Source organism: Molothrus aeneus, chromosome 8, assembly GCF_037042795.1.
Source record: "Molothrus aeneus isolate 106 chromosome 8, BPBGC_Maene_1.0, whole genome shotgun sequence".
Classification (NCBI taxonomy): Eukaryota; Metazoa; Chordata; class Aves; order Passeriformes; family Icteridae; genus Molothrus; species Molothrus aeneus.
In genome coordinates, this window is record NC_089653.1 from 17854027 (window position 1) to 17867561 (window position 13535).

Here is a 13535-nt window from a genome sequence, read left to right on the forward strand (position 1 = left end):
TAGGTGGTACCTAGTTCTCTCTCAGGCCAATTCCTAGAGCTGCCAGGACTGACACATTCAATATGGGACTAACACAAACACAGCTCCTACTCCATGCTTTTAAACAGGTAACCCAGTATCCCACATCTGAGTCACAGCATTGCCATTCCTACTCTGCTCTGTGGCTTTTCATTAACAATGCAACAAACCCACCTGTGTTAGGATATGCTGTTTGCCTCCCCTTCATTTGGCCAGGGAGCAGCTGGATAGCCCAAAAATGTGCCAAACTCCCTGCTCAAACAAGTCCTGTTAGAGGACACAGTACCCAGCTGCAGTTCAGTGCTAAGCCCCCCTCTCTGTCCCTCCCATGGCCCCATGTACAACTAATGCATCTGGAAAGCAGATACTCAAAGAGAAATGAATTCTCAGTCAAGCCAGTTTGCTGAGAAAAGGGTGAGTAAAAATCAAGCATAACTTTAAGAAATATTGCTGCACTCCTTAAAAACAAATCCAAGCACAGTAGCAATGCAGTACCACTGCTACTATTACTCCAAACACACATTACCTCCTTGTTTTGTAGCCTTTGTTTCCAGACATTGCTTTTCCTGTGCTAACTGGACATATAAATTGCTCAGACATTTGCCAGCAGTAGCTCAGGAGCTGCTGGCAGCAAGAAGCTAAAGAGTCTTCTTTTAATGATTTTAATGATACAAAGCTCCATAGTGAAGCTGGACTTTGAAAAGAAAATAGCAGACTTCATGCAGCTGAACAGAAATAAGCACGGGGATCACACAGAGGCTTTTGGATTATAGTGAAGATACTTACTGTACAGAAAAGACAGAAGGACCAGCTGGGGAGGAGAGCTGAGCAGGCCAGCTGACTGCCACCCACAGAAAAGGAAACAGGAGGGAAAAGGAAATGGAGGGAGTCTCTAAAACGAGAAGAGTGAAATGCATGAAATTAAGACAAAGTTGGAAACTAAACTGCCAACCTAGCTGCTTATAGGACAGAACAGGAGTGAGACAGTATTTTTCTATCAGCTGCAAATCAGGCTTCCTGCCTCCTTCACATTCAATTTGCAAGAGGCTGGTCAAAAACTGTCAGATTGACATGACTGAAGATTGGATTCCTCTTTTTATCCTAAGGCTACCAAAAGGAAAAGCTTCTTCCATCCATGCTCTGGCCTTTAGGAACCCTGGTTAGGGTTGACACTTCAGTCTTCATCAGAAATAAATTACATATGGGTAACTAAATGCATCAGTTAACACTTGTGTTTCACTGCAGACTTGAAAGGTTTTATGGTACCTGAGGTAAAAGAGTGGAATGAAATGTGAAAATATCAGTCCTCAGTATGGAAAATTTGGAAGAAAGTTTTAGCAAAATAGAAATAATCCCATAAAGAAACAAACACATCTCTGCTGTATTGTGTCCCTACAACCCAGGCTGTTCAGCATTCTGGTGTGATATTTCCCACCCTCATTGCTGCAAACATCAGAAAATTAGATTTACAAGTTCCAGTCGCCTCTATCTGCATTCCTGCCCTCCTGTTCTCCAGCTGTCAAAATGGCTAACAATGATTACAAACCAATATGACAGCATTTGGCATAGGCTATAAAAGTCCTTTTGACACTAATAACAATGATACAAACTGCTATCAGGTACTTCAGCCAACTTGATTTAGACCACAAGCACAAGGTCACATATTTAATTACTGTACTTGCTCACACCAGCTATCAGCACTGCCTATTTTTACCCCAAGGCAAGAAAGACAACTCTGTATCTATTAGTCAGTTTCCTAGTTTTGTTTATTTTATTCTAAAAATCAGATTTTGATAAAGGATCACTTCTAGCTGTTTGTCCCTGACACTCTACCTGGTCTTTTTGACCACATGATGCAGGACAGGCATCACTGTCCTTTCTCTCTGTGGCCTTTCCAGATAGTAGTCCAAATAGTTGTGCCTTTTACCCTAAATCCCCTCAGGGACCCCAAGGCTCAACAGTGTTGCTCCCTGATGCTCCTGTGATCATTTTCTCAGGTCTCCTTCTTTAAGATCCTAGTTTTGAGGATCTCTCTCCTGAGGTAGGAATGGGCAGGATGCCTCTTACTCTAATTTTTTACTCAGAAAATCTATTATGATCTCTCCACCATCCATAACAATTTGACCTTAAGTAGCCCTGGTTATTTTCCCAAGAGCTGCTGGGATCAGTCAGTAGCAGGTCAGGCTCACTCAAGGAGGCTTTGCCTGGAGACCAACCATTTCTTTCCAGGGTCTCATGGTTCCTCTGTCAAGCCCCATTGGAGTTACTCACACAATGTGTGCTGGTGATGCTGACAGAGCTGGAGATGAACGTTAGCCCGTTGTTCATGCTGACTTGTAGGAAAACCACCCTAGAGCACAAAACAGATACATTTATTTTTAGTGTCATCTTTACACCCATTGTTACCTTTATTCTGTTTCTGTTTTAACCACTGGTTTATGAGCCTGCATAGATTGTGGGTCCTGTTGAGTCTGGGCATTTTCATGGCCTCAGGCACTTACCTGCATTTGCCTCCCTGCTCACCCAGGAGCCAACCTTTTTATGTTACCTTAGTTGAGCTGGGACATATGCTTTTTATTAAAAAACTCCCATCCCACCTGGGGCAAAGAGCACCAGGACACTGAGTCATAACAGAATGCCTCAGACAATAGCAATACTACTGAACATAGCTCAAGAAACTTTAAGACTTTATTTATTTAAAGAAACCCTTCTGCCAATGAATCAGAGTGTGTTCTTTTGTTTCCAGGCAAATCCAGAACACCTGCACTGAGATCAAGAAGCATAAAAGCACTGAAATGCCAGTGAAATTCAAGAGGAATCTTCCCTAGCCATTCTCCAATATCAGAGAAAAAAAATAAAGTAATAATAAAAAAAATTACAGGGGAGAAAAAAATTAAAGTAATAATAAAAAAAACTTACAAAACCCCACCAAATTAATTTCCTTCACCTACAAATACAAAAGGCAAGGGAAGCATTCACCCATAGCCCCAGTAGAGCATTTAAGCACCCACAAGATCACTTAGGGAAAAGGTAGGTAGGACATTGTGCCATGTCTCCCAGAAGTCTACAGGATTAAAAAGGCTGAAAAATATCAACACTAGACACAGCAGAGCAAAATACAGGGAGCAACATATGCAATAACAACAAAGATATTCAAAGCAAGCATCTCCTTTCCATCAAAATTAAATGCAATTGTCTTGAATGTAATGAACTGCCTTGAAACAGTCTTTGGTCTGAAACAACAGGATATAGGAAGAGAGGAGGAATCACTATTCTGTGATTCTATGATGTGAGGCCATGGTCCAAGAAGACTTTTGGTTGAACTGTGCTGAAGACCCAACATTGAATAGAGTTATGTTGGCTCATATTAGGAAAGGATTTGGTGCAAAGGAGATGGCTGCAATATGACACACACACACACAAATTTATGACATCTTCACCCAGAAGTCCACCTTCTCAACACATGCTGGAATGCAATACTCACTGTCCAGCATCTTCTATCACTGGGGCAGGGCAAAGCAAGTATGTATCATGAACATAAGTTGGCTTTTCATCTGAAAGGAAATGGAGATAACTCTCAGGGATGAAAAAATTAAACTGTTTCAAGCAGACCACCCCCTTGGGAAGTGCTGACACCAACGACAGCCACAGATGAACTCAATATATCGGCAAGTACCAATACTCCCCAATGGTGCTGATTACAAATCCAAGTACTAGAATAACCATTCATGTTTATGCCAACATGATGCTATCAGGCTAGAGATACCACAGCTAAGAATTGGACATTTATCTCTCTTCCTGACAGCAGTGATCAGCCATTTGGAATTCAGCTTTGAGCACTTTTTTATCATGTCTATCTGAAAATTATGTGCAACCTCTACTCACACTGAATAGTCCTCAAGTTACCCAAGGGCTCAAAATTTTAGTGTTCAATTTTTGTCTACCTATGTTCAAATACACACAAGAAAAGAATCCCACTGTTTGAGCCTAAGGAAAAGGAAGGAGAGGGATGGGGTGGAGCTGAAATGGAAAAATACTGGTGTGGGGGGGGAACCAAACCCAAGAGATGGTTGGTCATTTACAGGAAACAGGCAGAGAGGGTCCATGACTGATGTTATAATGAGGATGTGCTCTGCACGAGCTGCTTCTTCTGGACCCATCCCCTCTGTGGCAGCATCATCTGTAAACAGCCCATGTATGGTTATAAGGGTTTGGTGCAGGCAGGGTGAAACACAAGGGCACACATCTTCCCACCTAAGGAGGAAGCATTCCACTGCTCCAAGATCCAGCAGTGGTAATCCTGACACTTGCAAAAGTCACATCCAGAAAGCCAAGTCCTATGAATACAGACAGGAGGCCCAGCAGTAATCCTGCACTGCCACTCCACCAAAAGTGTGTAAGCTGAGGCACAAGGGCAGACACACCACTCCAGTGACTGCATCTTAGCTCTGAATGGCCAGCAAACAGCTGTGCTGCCAGCCTGGAGAAAGAGTGGTCTACCCAAGGGAATAAAGGGCTGATAAAGGCTGCCATCGTATTTATACTCTTGAGGCTTGTTTACTCTTTATGTAGGAAAAAAATTAACTCAAGCAACAACAGATGTAAGAATTGTTCCTTCATGCTTCACCCACTTCAAGCACACCTGAAGACAGAACTCATTTCCCTTCCATGCAGAGATAAGGGAATGGAAATCAGTGATATGTTTTAGGGAGGGAAAAAAAGGCATCACAGATCAGTATCTCATCACAACATCTGTTGCAGATTTAACCCAAGGAAAACAGCATGGATTTGGAATGGAATCAGAGTAACTTTCCTCCTGAGTATTTCCAGGCCCAGGTGAGCACTCACTGTGTGAAGCCCAGTCAAGCTGCTAATGATTGGGGTCAGGGAAGAAAAAGCAAAGAGTCTGTCTAACTGATAAACCACAAAAAACAAATCCTGGTTAAAGCATATCTGCAAGTGGAATAAATGCAAGACCACCAGAGCTGTTTGACTGCAGCATCAACATAGACAACTGGGATGGGAAATGAAGGAGCAATTCATGTGTTCCCTCTTGTAACTTAATTCACTGCTTGGGAAGGCACCAGTCTGGCCACGACAGCATATGAAAGCCTCTACTGTGCTCAGGCCACAAGGGCAGCATATACGAAACAGGAGCAGAGGTCCTCCCTCCACACCATATTTCACTCTGCCCAACACACACAGCTTCTCAGGAATGAGAGAGGACTACTGAGAAACTGGGCACTCCACCTTTTTTTGGCCATTCAGTCCTTTGCCTGGTTGCTGAGACAGCAAACAAAAGACCCTGTTCAGCACAACAGTGACAGGGGGTTTCCATGTTACAGTCACTGTGATGGGACCAGCAACTGGTGTCAGAGAGGAGCAGAGTGTGCCTGGGAGGCCTGGCTTTATGGCAATTGTCTCTTGAACTGGTGACTAAAAACTCTGAAAGCCCCACCAGGGGATCAAGATAGCAATATTTCTTTTTACTGCAGATGGACAAGGAAATAGGAGCTTCCATCTTAAAACCTGATCCCCAGTCCTCTCTTGCTGCATGCAGCACCCACATGGATCACTGCAACAGTGCTAAGGTCACTGTACAGCCCCATGTCCCATGTCAGTGCTCACTACCAAATGCCCACAGGTCACTGCATTGAACAAGGATGAATTTCAAGCTCCTTTAAAGTGCACACCTCTACCCCAGCTCCCTCTCACATCTGCTGCAAGGACTCCCCTTAACATGGACGAGAACTGGCCCATGGCCTGCGAGGTGACACAGCCACAGGGGTCACTGCAGTCCTCCAGCCTGCACACTTACTGATAGTAAGGCTGTCATTGAGCTTGAAGCTGCAGAGCACCTGGTCGATATTTCTCGCATGATAAAAGCCGTTGCCTCTCACCACAACTTGAAAGGATTCTGTAAGCAAAAATATAGAAGATTTATGATTTATTTATGAGAAATAACTCAAATACAGCTTTTCTGTTCAGAGTGACCCAAATTAAAACATGACAGTTGCTGTTCTCTGCCCTGTGCCTGAAATAAAACATCCCCACAGACACTGCCTCTATTCAGCAGCAATGTCCAAGAGTGCTGCAGTGGCATTAGTGCTTCAGAGTCTTTTCTTTGTCTCAAGTCAGCTCCCACAAGTGTAACACACAACTGTAATACTTTAAAAGTGCCACAGCAAAACTAAGTCTGACTTGACTGATGTCATCTCATGGTTCCTCCATGGCTTTTGGGACCTTTGCTAACCACCTGTACCAGTCCTTCCTCCTAATCTTCATGGCAGATGACTCCAGACTTTCAGCAGAGCTCTGCTCAGGAAGATGCTGACAGAGAGAACTCCAGTCCCAAACCTCCTGTGACTCAAAGCTCTAACAACACAACAGTTTGCTATTCTTCCCTCCCTTTACCGTGCACAGGTGAAGCCAAACACACAGCCACAGTCCCCTTTCTGCCAGGGTGAGCCTGAATTGCCAAACTAGGCACAAGATGCACCAGGAAGGGACATGGCAAGGGAAACTTCCCTCTAGGACACAAAAAAGCCATTGTGGCTGCTACACTGACCACAGAGATAAGACCTTTAATGCAGGCAGGTGGAGAGACACGTTACAAATTTGTTCTGTCCCCAGCACGCTTTTGAAACTCCCTTTGACACTGCAGAGCAGCAGCCAGCTGACAGCTGAGATTCCTGGCACAAAGCAAGGGCACGAAGCACTCAAGTTGCACTTTCACGCATGAATTTCCTACTTTAACCAAATCCTCCACAGGGCTCTCACACCAGCCTCTGAGCGGCATTTGAGATCAGCCCAATGTAAGGGGTATAACAGCACAACACAGGAATAATTAGTCCTCAAGCTTCACATTGAAAAACATGAATAAATTACATTGTACGCCATGTAGTGAGTAAAACCATGAACAGGTCTACATGCATCATCATTTATATTTTGATGAACATACTAAAAAGGAGAACAAAACAATGTTGGCAGGATTGAGGGGAGCTGTACATGATTTTTAGTGATATAAGATTTGGCTTTTAGCAACATTCCAAGGCACTACCATGTCATTTGTGTCCTTTGGAGGAAGGACTTATTATTGGAACATACTACATGAGGCCCAAAGGTGGCTGCAATACATTCACAGCCTCATCTGCCTGCACTTCTTATCAAGCTACTGCAAGGCAAGCTAGCACAAGGATGTGGAATTCTCTACTTTTCTGTACAAATAGCTTGTTTCTGTCAGAAACACTCTCGCTCATTGCCATTATCACTGTATCGAGATCTAACGCAAGTCCAGGTGAATGGGACTGGGGCATTTACAAATTACAATCAGGCACTGGAAATCCACACTCTGGTTTTCATCGTGGTAACTTGCTCTAGAGCAGGGCTCTGAACTGACAAAAGCCACAAGGTATGTGGGAAACAAGAAGGTATTTTGGGAGGAGAAAGTGTCTACTGGAATGCATTTTGAAATAAAACACGTGCTTAGGTAACTTGCTAAAGAAAAATTATAAAATTTGAGATCTCAATGAGCACACCAAGAGCCAAATACACAAATCCAGCATCAGAATTTGGCCTCTTTTTAGTGGGAAGAGTTTTACATCCTGGTTCTCACTGGGGGTAATGAGCATTTCTTTAAACAAATGAAAATGTACTGTAGGGTAGATTCATCTGCTTCTTACTCCAACAAGAATCTCGAGTTACTCTTAGTCAGATTTGTGCCTTGAGCCATTCCACATCTAACCCAGCTGCTATACTGAGAATTATGAGCATCCCCTTTTTTGCCAGCAGAGCTGAGAGTCATGACCAGCCCTGAGAGCAACTGGGCCTCTGCCCACCCACCAGAACTACCTGCCTGGGACCCCACACTGGCAGACTTGCTTGTGACCAGCCCACTTCACAGGGGCTTCAAGACCCAGCCAAGATGATAGTTTTTTCCCCATCTCAATTTTATATTTTAAAAGAAGCTTGCGGAAACAAAATTGCACTTAAATTTTTCTTCCCCTTCTCATGAATTAATGGCCTTAAAAGGCAGCAATCACAAAAGCTTAACTGGTGGCTGCTTCAGTGGCTTTAAAAAGATGCCGCAAGTAAGAAAATTTCAACACAAGACACCCAAGGTAAAAGCTACATCTAGAAGTTTAGTGTTGTCAGGATAATTTACCTCTCCTGCCGTTCTTTTCACTGTGACTGCCACTCTGCACAATTGCACAACTGCAGTCAGTTGTGAACAAGTGATTGGGTAGTAACCTGTCCAGCAAGACAAGCTGAAAATATACCAGGGAAACGTAAACAGCTGGTACCTCAGTTGCTCTGGAGCATTAGCATGTTCTGGGTGATGCTCTGTTGAAATGGCTAATTCCATTTAATTTTGCGCCCTGGCTCTGGCTGCGTCCTTTTCCTCCTTAGTTACTGTCAGATCATGGATTGCAGCTTTTGACAAGACAGCGAAGGGAAAAAGGTCAGCACTGAAAGCACCGGGCAGCGCTGGCAGCGAGATGCTGGGTTGGAGCTGGTGTGCACTGGCTGGGCTGTCGGCTCCGCTTCTCTGCCTCTGATGAGAAGCTGACTGCTTGCATCCACACCTGGTACTTGATGTGGTCACTAGGATGCCACATCCAACAAAACCTTTCAATCACGTCTGTGTACCATAAGCATAATCAAAGCAATGATGCTGTCAAACGGGATATGAGGCGCCTCCGATTCTGCACTGATAGCCTGTTTACAGGCTGCATGTCTTGGTCACTTTAAATCAGAGGGAGCAGGAAGGACCCAACTACACTGCTCCATATTGGGGACGATGAATTTGCAGGGTCAAAAAGCATTAAACATCAGATAGCTGTCACCATATGACGAGATCAGTTTGTAACTGGATTTGCCAGATAGCTTTGTCACAGAAAGCCAGAGTCCCAACTGGAATTGTCAACACATACAAATTGTTCCATTAGCATTTCACTAAACCTCTGGCAAGTCAAAAATGAAGCCAAGATCACCAGCAATCACCAACACAGTAGTAACTATGAGAACACTTACAAGGAGTGGCTCAGACCCTGCTTTAAGCCCTGATCATCCCTTGTTTCCACTGAGCCACACAATACCCTCACAATCTCATAGAAAATTGTAAAAATTACTACCAATGCTAAATAAGGGCTAAACCAATTATCCCCTCCTTGCTCAGATAAGTTTCATACAAAAAGTGTGGACAGACACATTTCAAGGCTGTAAATAGACAAGTATCTTGGCTGGAAAGTGTGATAATACATTGCACTCTCTCCAAAGGTCCTATTTTTCAACCATAATTTTGAAATGAAAATTTCTATTATGTATTTAAACAAACAAACACTTCTAACCTAAATGAGGAGGAATGGTGAATTTCTAGAAAATGTTATGTTCTAATTTCCAGCCTGTGAGTACATCTACCATGCAAATGTATATATATCCTGATGTAGGTTTCAGTGGCTATAGATCTTGACAGAATACATTATCAGTAATTACCTAAATTTAAAATGCATAAAAATTCTGTCATTAATGCAAAAAATAGTGAAGCCTGTGAAGTAAAGTCCAAATGAAGCACATTAAAAAAATAAACCACATTACACATAGAGTAGCACTATAGCTGTCCAGTGAACTGAACTCAAGATCTGGATTCACACTACCATGAAAAAGTTGTTTATTCCCAGGATATTCCTTCCAGGAGATAGTGGTGCACAAATCTACACAGATGAACCTCTAGTTCTCATGTTGAAGTAAGTGGGATAATAAAGGATAATAAATCTAAGCACAGATGTAAATGTTTGTAGCCTCATGCTGTAAAACCTCTTGCAGGAGGTAATTACAGCTGTGGCTTGTGGGATAATGATAAACGCTATTGCAGGCCTGATTTTTAGTGCTCAAGGATTTTAATACTTTAAAATAGTGTACATCATGTGGAGCTGCAGCTTTGGCTTCCTCCCCTTTTCAAGCTCCCTGCTGCTACCAGAAAACCTTCAAGCACGTGGAGATTGGGCAGCAAAGCTTCACCATGTGCCAGCCCTTGCTTGGCCAACAGGGACAGAGCAAACCTTAGAACTCAAGTGAAAGAAGCACTGATACCTTGCTGAATCAGCAGCACCACCCAGAAACTGATTCCCCCCAATTGATATTGGTCTTGTTTTAAAGCCACAAAGACAATGAAAAATTCTACAGATGCAAGATGCAAGTAAGGTAACAATAAATTTTGAGGTTTTTTGGGTTTTTTTTAGGGCAAACTATTTTTAAAGCATACTTGTGGAATTTTAATCACATTTGTCAAACTTTTTACCTAGGAAGCTTAGCAAAAATGAAGTAGTTTAAACAAATTATCCTTTGGAAAAAAATTTACTCTTTTTGCTGAAATATATTAATTTTGTTGAAAGAATTTTTTCTTGAGAATTTATTTTCTCAAATATTCCTTAAAAATATTTTCAATATTCCATTTGAAAAACATTGTTTCCAGTTCAACTTTCCCATATTCTTAACATTGTCCCAAACAGTTTCAAGAATACTAAAATCCCTCCTATTGGAACACTCACATTTTTATGTAGTTAAAAGCATTTTTGTTGAACAGGATGGCTTGTAATAAGCTTTGCACAAAAAATTGTCATGTATACAATAAGTAATCAAAAATATGACAGTATCATTATGAAATAAAAAGCTTTAAATGTCAAAGCTTTAAAACTGTTTTTTCCTACTCAACTCCACAACATTTTTAAAAGTAAAATCATTGCTTTAAATTTTCTACAGATGAGACTTTACATCTAGTCCACAATAATATACTTAGGAATAATTCAAGAGACACAAAGATGTTTTATATTAAGTTGAAATATTCAGGGTTTGATCATATTGAGATTGACATGTGGAAATGAAGAGTGAACAATTTCTCTTCTGTGATACTAAATTTTTCCTGAGTTTCATATTTTATCTGTTTTCAAAGTCAGCTTTCATGCATCATTGCCATTTTTATGTGCTCCTTTTTACATTGTACAAGGAAATGAACACAAGACACTAACACTAGAGCTAAATAACCATGCTGAAAAACTGTACCTTCCAGCAAACTTATGGTGTCACTCTTACTCTGCTGCAATAGCCTCTAAAGTAGAAAAAAAATCAACAAGAGAATTGCTAGCATAAACCAGAACAAATCCAAGTTAAACACACTAGACATGAAAGGCATGAAATTATCAACAACTCCTCTGGGTATCCTTCATGTTTACCATAAAGAATAATTGTTCTTTCAAATAAGTAAAGCATTAGCATTTTGGAAAACACAAGAGGTATCTTGGCCTATGCAGCAAATTGTATTTGGTTCAATAAACCTTAAATTTCTGTAAATGTTTTGCAAAGTCTTGTTCTAACTGCTGACAAGTCCCAGCAGATGCCAGGAATGCAATCTTTCCAGAAATTTGTGAGATATTGCTTTTAGGCCCTGAAATACCTCTGTCAATCTGGCTTTACACTACTTTTCTTGTCTCTCCCTCTCTGATTTTTTTAAAGAATGGTATCCTCAATTGCTCAGTTTTGGTGCCTCTGTCAGCTCTCCAAGCTGGTACTCAGCAACAGCAGCTCCATGCTTGTTGTCAGAATGCTTTTCTCAAGATGAGGAGCAACATGAAAGGCTTTAGCCATGGCCTGAGAGGATGCTCTAACACATCCACAGGCTGCAGTACCACATTAGGTACTTACTGACATTTCATCGGTGTCATTCATTTGCCTAACACACAGTTCTTGTGGAAACTTACCTCCTGCACAAACACTGGATGGTTCAGCTGCCAGGATCTCAATGCAAGACTTCTTCAGAATCTGAAAGATTTAGATAAGGGCATTTTTTGGTAACGATTTTATGCTTTATTAATGCAGGGAAGGGCACCCTTTACTGTGTTTCAGAACATACAACTTACTGAATCAATGGTTCCTCTTAGGGCATAAAAGCCTCCTTTAACTGGAAAAACATGATCGATGCTGTCAGCAATCGTTGACAGCTGCAAAGAAAGACAATCATAAATCATGAGGAAAACAAAATTACAGTGAACAAAACTGGGCCCTTTCATACTTGCTAACAGACATCACAGTGACACGAAATGATTTATGCCCCAAGTGATTAAATAAATGCCTTCATCTGATGCTGTTCCTTGTGCAGTAATGTAACAGAAAAACACAAGAGAAAACAAGCAAGTTACCTGAGTTTCATTGAAATCTTTCACTCCAACACAATAAACAGTAGCTCCAAAGCTTCTGGCTCTGTTGGCCTAAAAAACCCAAGAAGTGCCATTAAGTGCAAAGCCGTATAATCAGTGGAGTCAGCAGTAAATGTGTACAGGTGCTGGAGTTTCAGATGACATAAATTAGTTTGGATAAAGACAGAAGTGACTTACTTCTTGCTCTGCATAATAGAACTGAGCGTCTTGCAGCTCGCCGTCCGTCAGGGCAATGATCACACTGGCGGTCCGAACTCCTGCGTGGGGGACAGTCAACAACAGATTGCACACACATGGCACAAGATTCAGCAATGGAAAAAACCTCTGGAGTGAGGCAATCCTTTCTACTGACAAATAAATACAAAGCCCTAAGCCAGACTCTCAGCCTGGTCTGTATGGACTTGGTGAGACACCAGCTGAAGGCCAGATGCAAGGCTTGCAACGAGCCAAAACCTGAGCACCTTCACACCACAGCATCACTGCAGGGGAAGTGCTGCTCTAACCAGGTCCACAACACCAGCTTTTCTGTTCTGAATAAAATAGAGCAGCTACCAAGATTACAGACACGTGGAGAACTGACAAAATGGGTTTGCAGAGAAGGAGAGGTTTCCCCTCTTCTCTTGACAAACTTGTTTCTACATAAACATTGTCCAGAGACTGTGGTAAGAGATACTTCTGCAAAAAGATCTTTCCTGCCATCCTACCTTTCCCTCCAGCAGGCTCTGAAAGAGCAACCCCACTGAACATGGCATGAAATGGGCTTCTACAGGGAGGTCAGTCCTACAGCTCCCAAGCAACAAGAACTTTCGGTGAAATTCATAGGATTCTGAGCACGTGGAAACCTTAAGATCAGGTTCATTAGGGAAAAAATCACGTATTGTGATACATTTCATATCCCATCTAAACTTAAGTGAAAAGGCTGCATAGACTGCAGAGATGTATATATGTAATGCAGTATAGAAAACAATGCTACCTAAAAAAATGCAACCAGTTAACACAGTGAAACCAACTTAATATTCAAACTATGGTTCAACCAACCATTCTGAGTCCACGGTTCTTAAGCAGAGTAACAAATACACATGCATGTTACTTTTAGGCAAGTATTTGTTATCTTTTCAAAATAATCTGTTACAATTTCAAGTGTCTTCCTCCATACTGTCTGAAATTACAGACTGATTAGTTCTGACAGGTTTCTTATGCCACACAGTCCTTCCCATGCCATGTCAGACACAGACATAAATCTTAAAAAAATGACCTGCAACTTGGGGGAAAAAAAATAGCTTGGATTCCTTTTTTTTTGTGCCC

At 41.8% G+C, this 13535-nt stretch overlaps 1 protein-coding gene across 1 annotated transcript in view; it reads right to left on the reverse strand.

Annotated features, from left to right (window-relative positions):
• ANTXRL (ANTXR like) overlaps window positions 1-13535 on the reverse strand; it is a 56012-nt gene that overhangs the window by 27763 nt on the left and 14714 nt on the right. The window contains exons 6-12 of the mRNA XM_066555050.1: window positions 12408-12487; window positions 12213-12281; window positions 11934-12014; window positions 11775-11835; window positions 5837-5935; window positions 3503-3572; window positions 2290-2368 (exon numbers count right to left, since the gene is read on the reverse strand). Coding sequence (XP_066411147.1) covers window positions 2290-2368; window positions 3503-3572; window positions 5837-5935; window positions 11775-11835; window positions 11934-12014; window positions 12213-12281; window positions 12408-12487 — 539 coding nt within the window. The remainder of the gene's footprint in view (window positions 1-2289; window positions 2369-3502; window positions 3573-5836; window positions 5936-11774; window positions 11836-11933; window positions 12015-12212; window positions 12282-12407; window positions 12488-13535) is intronic.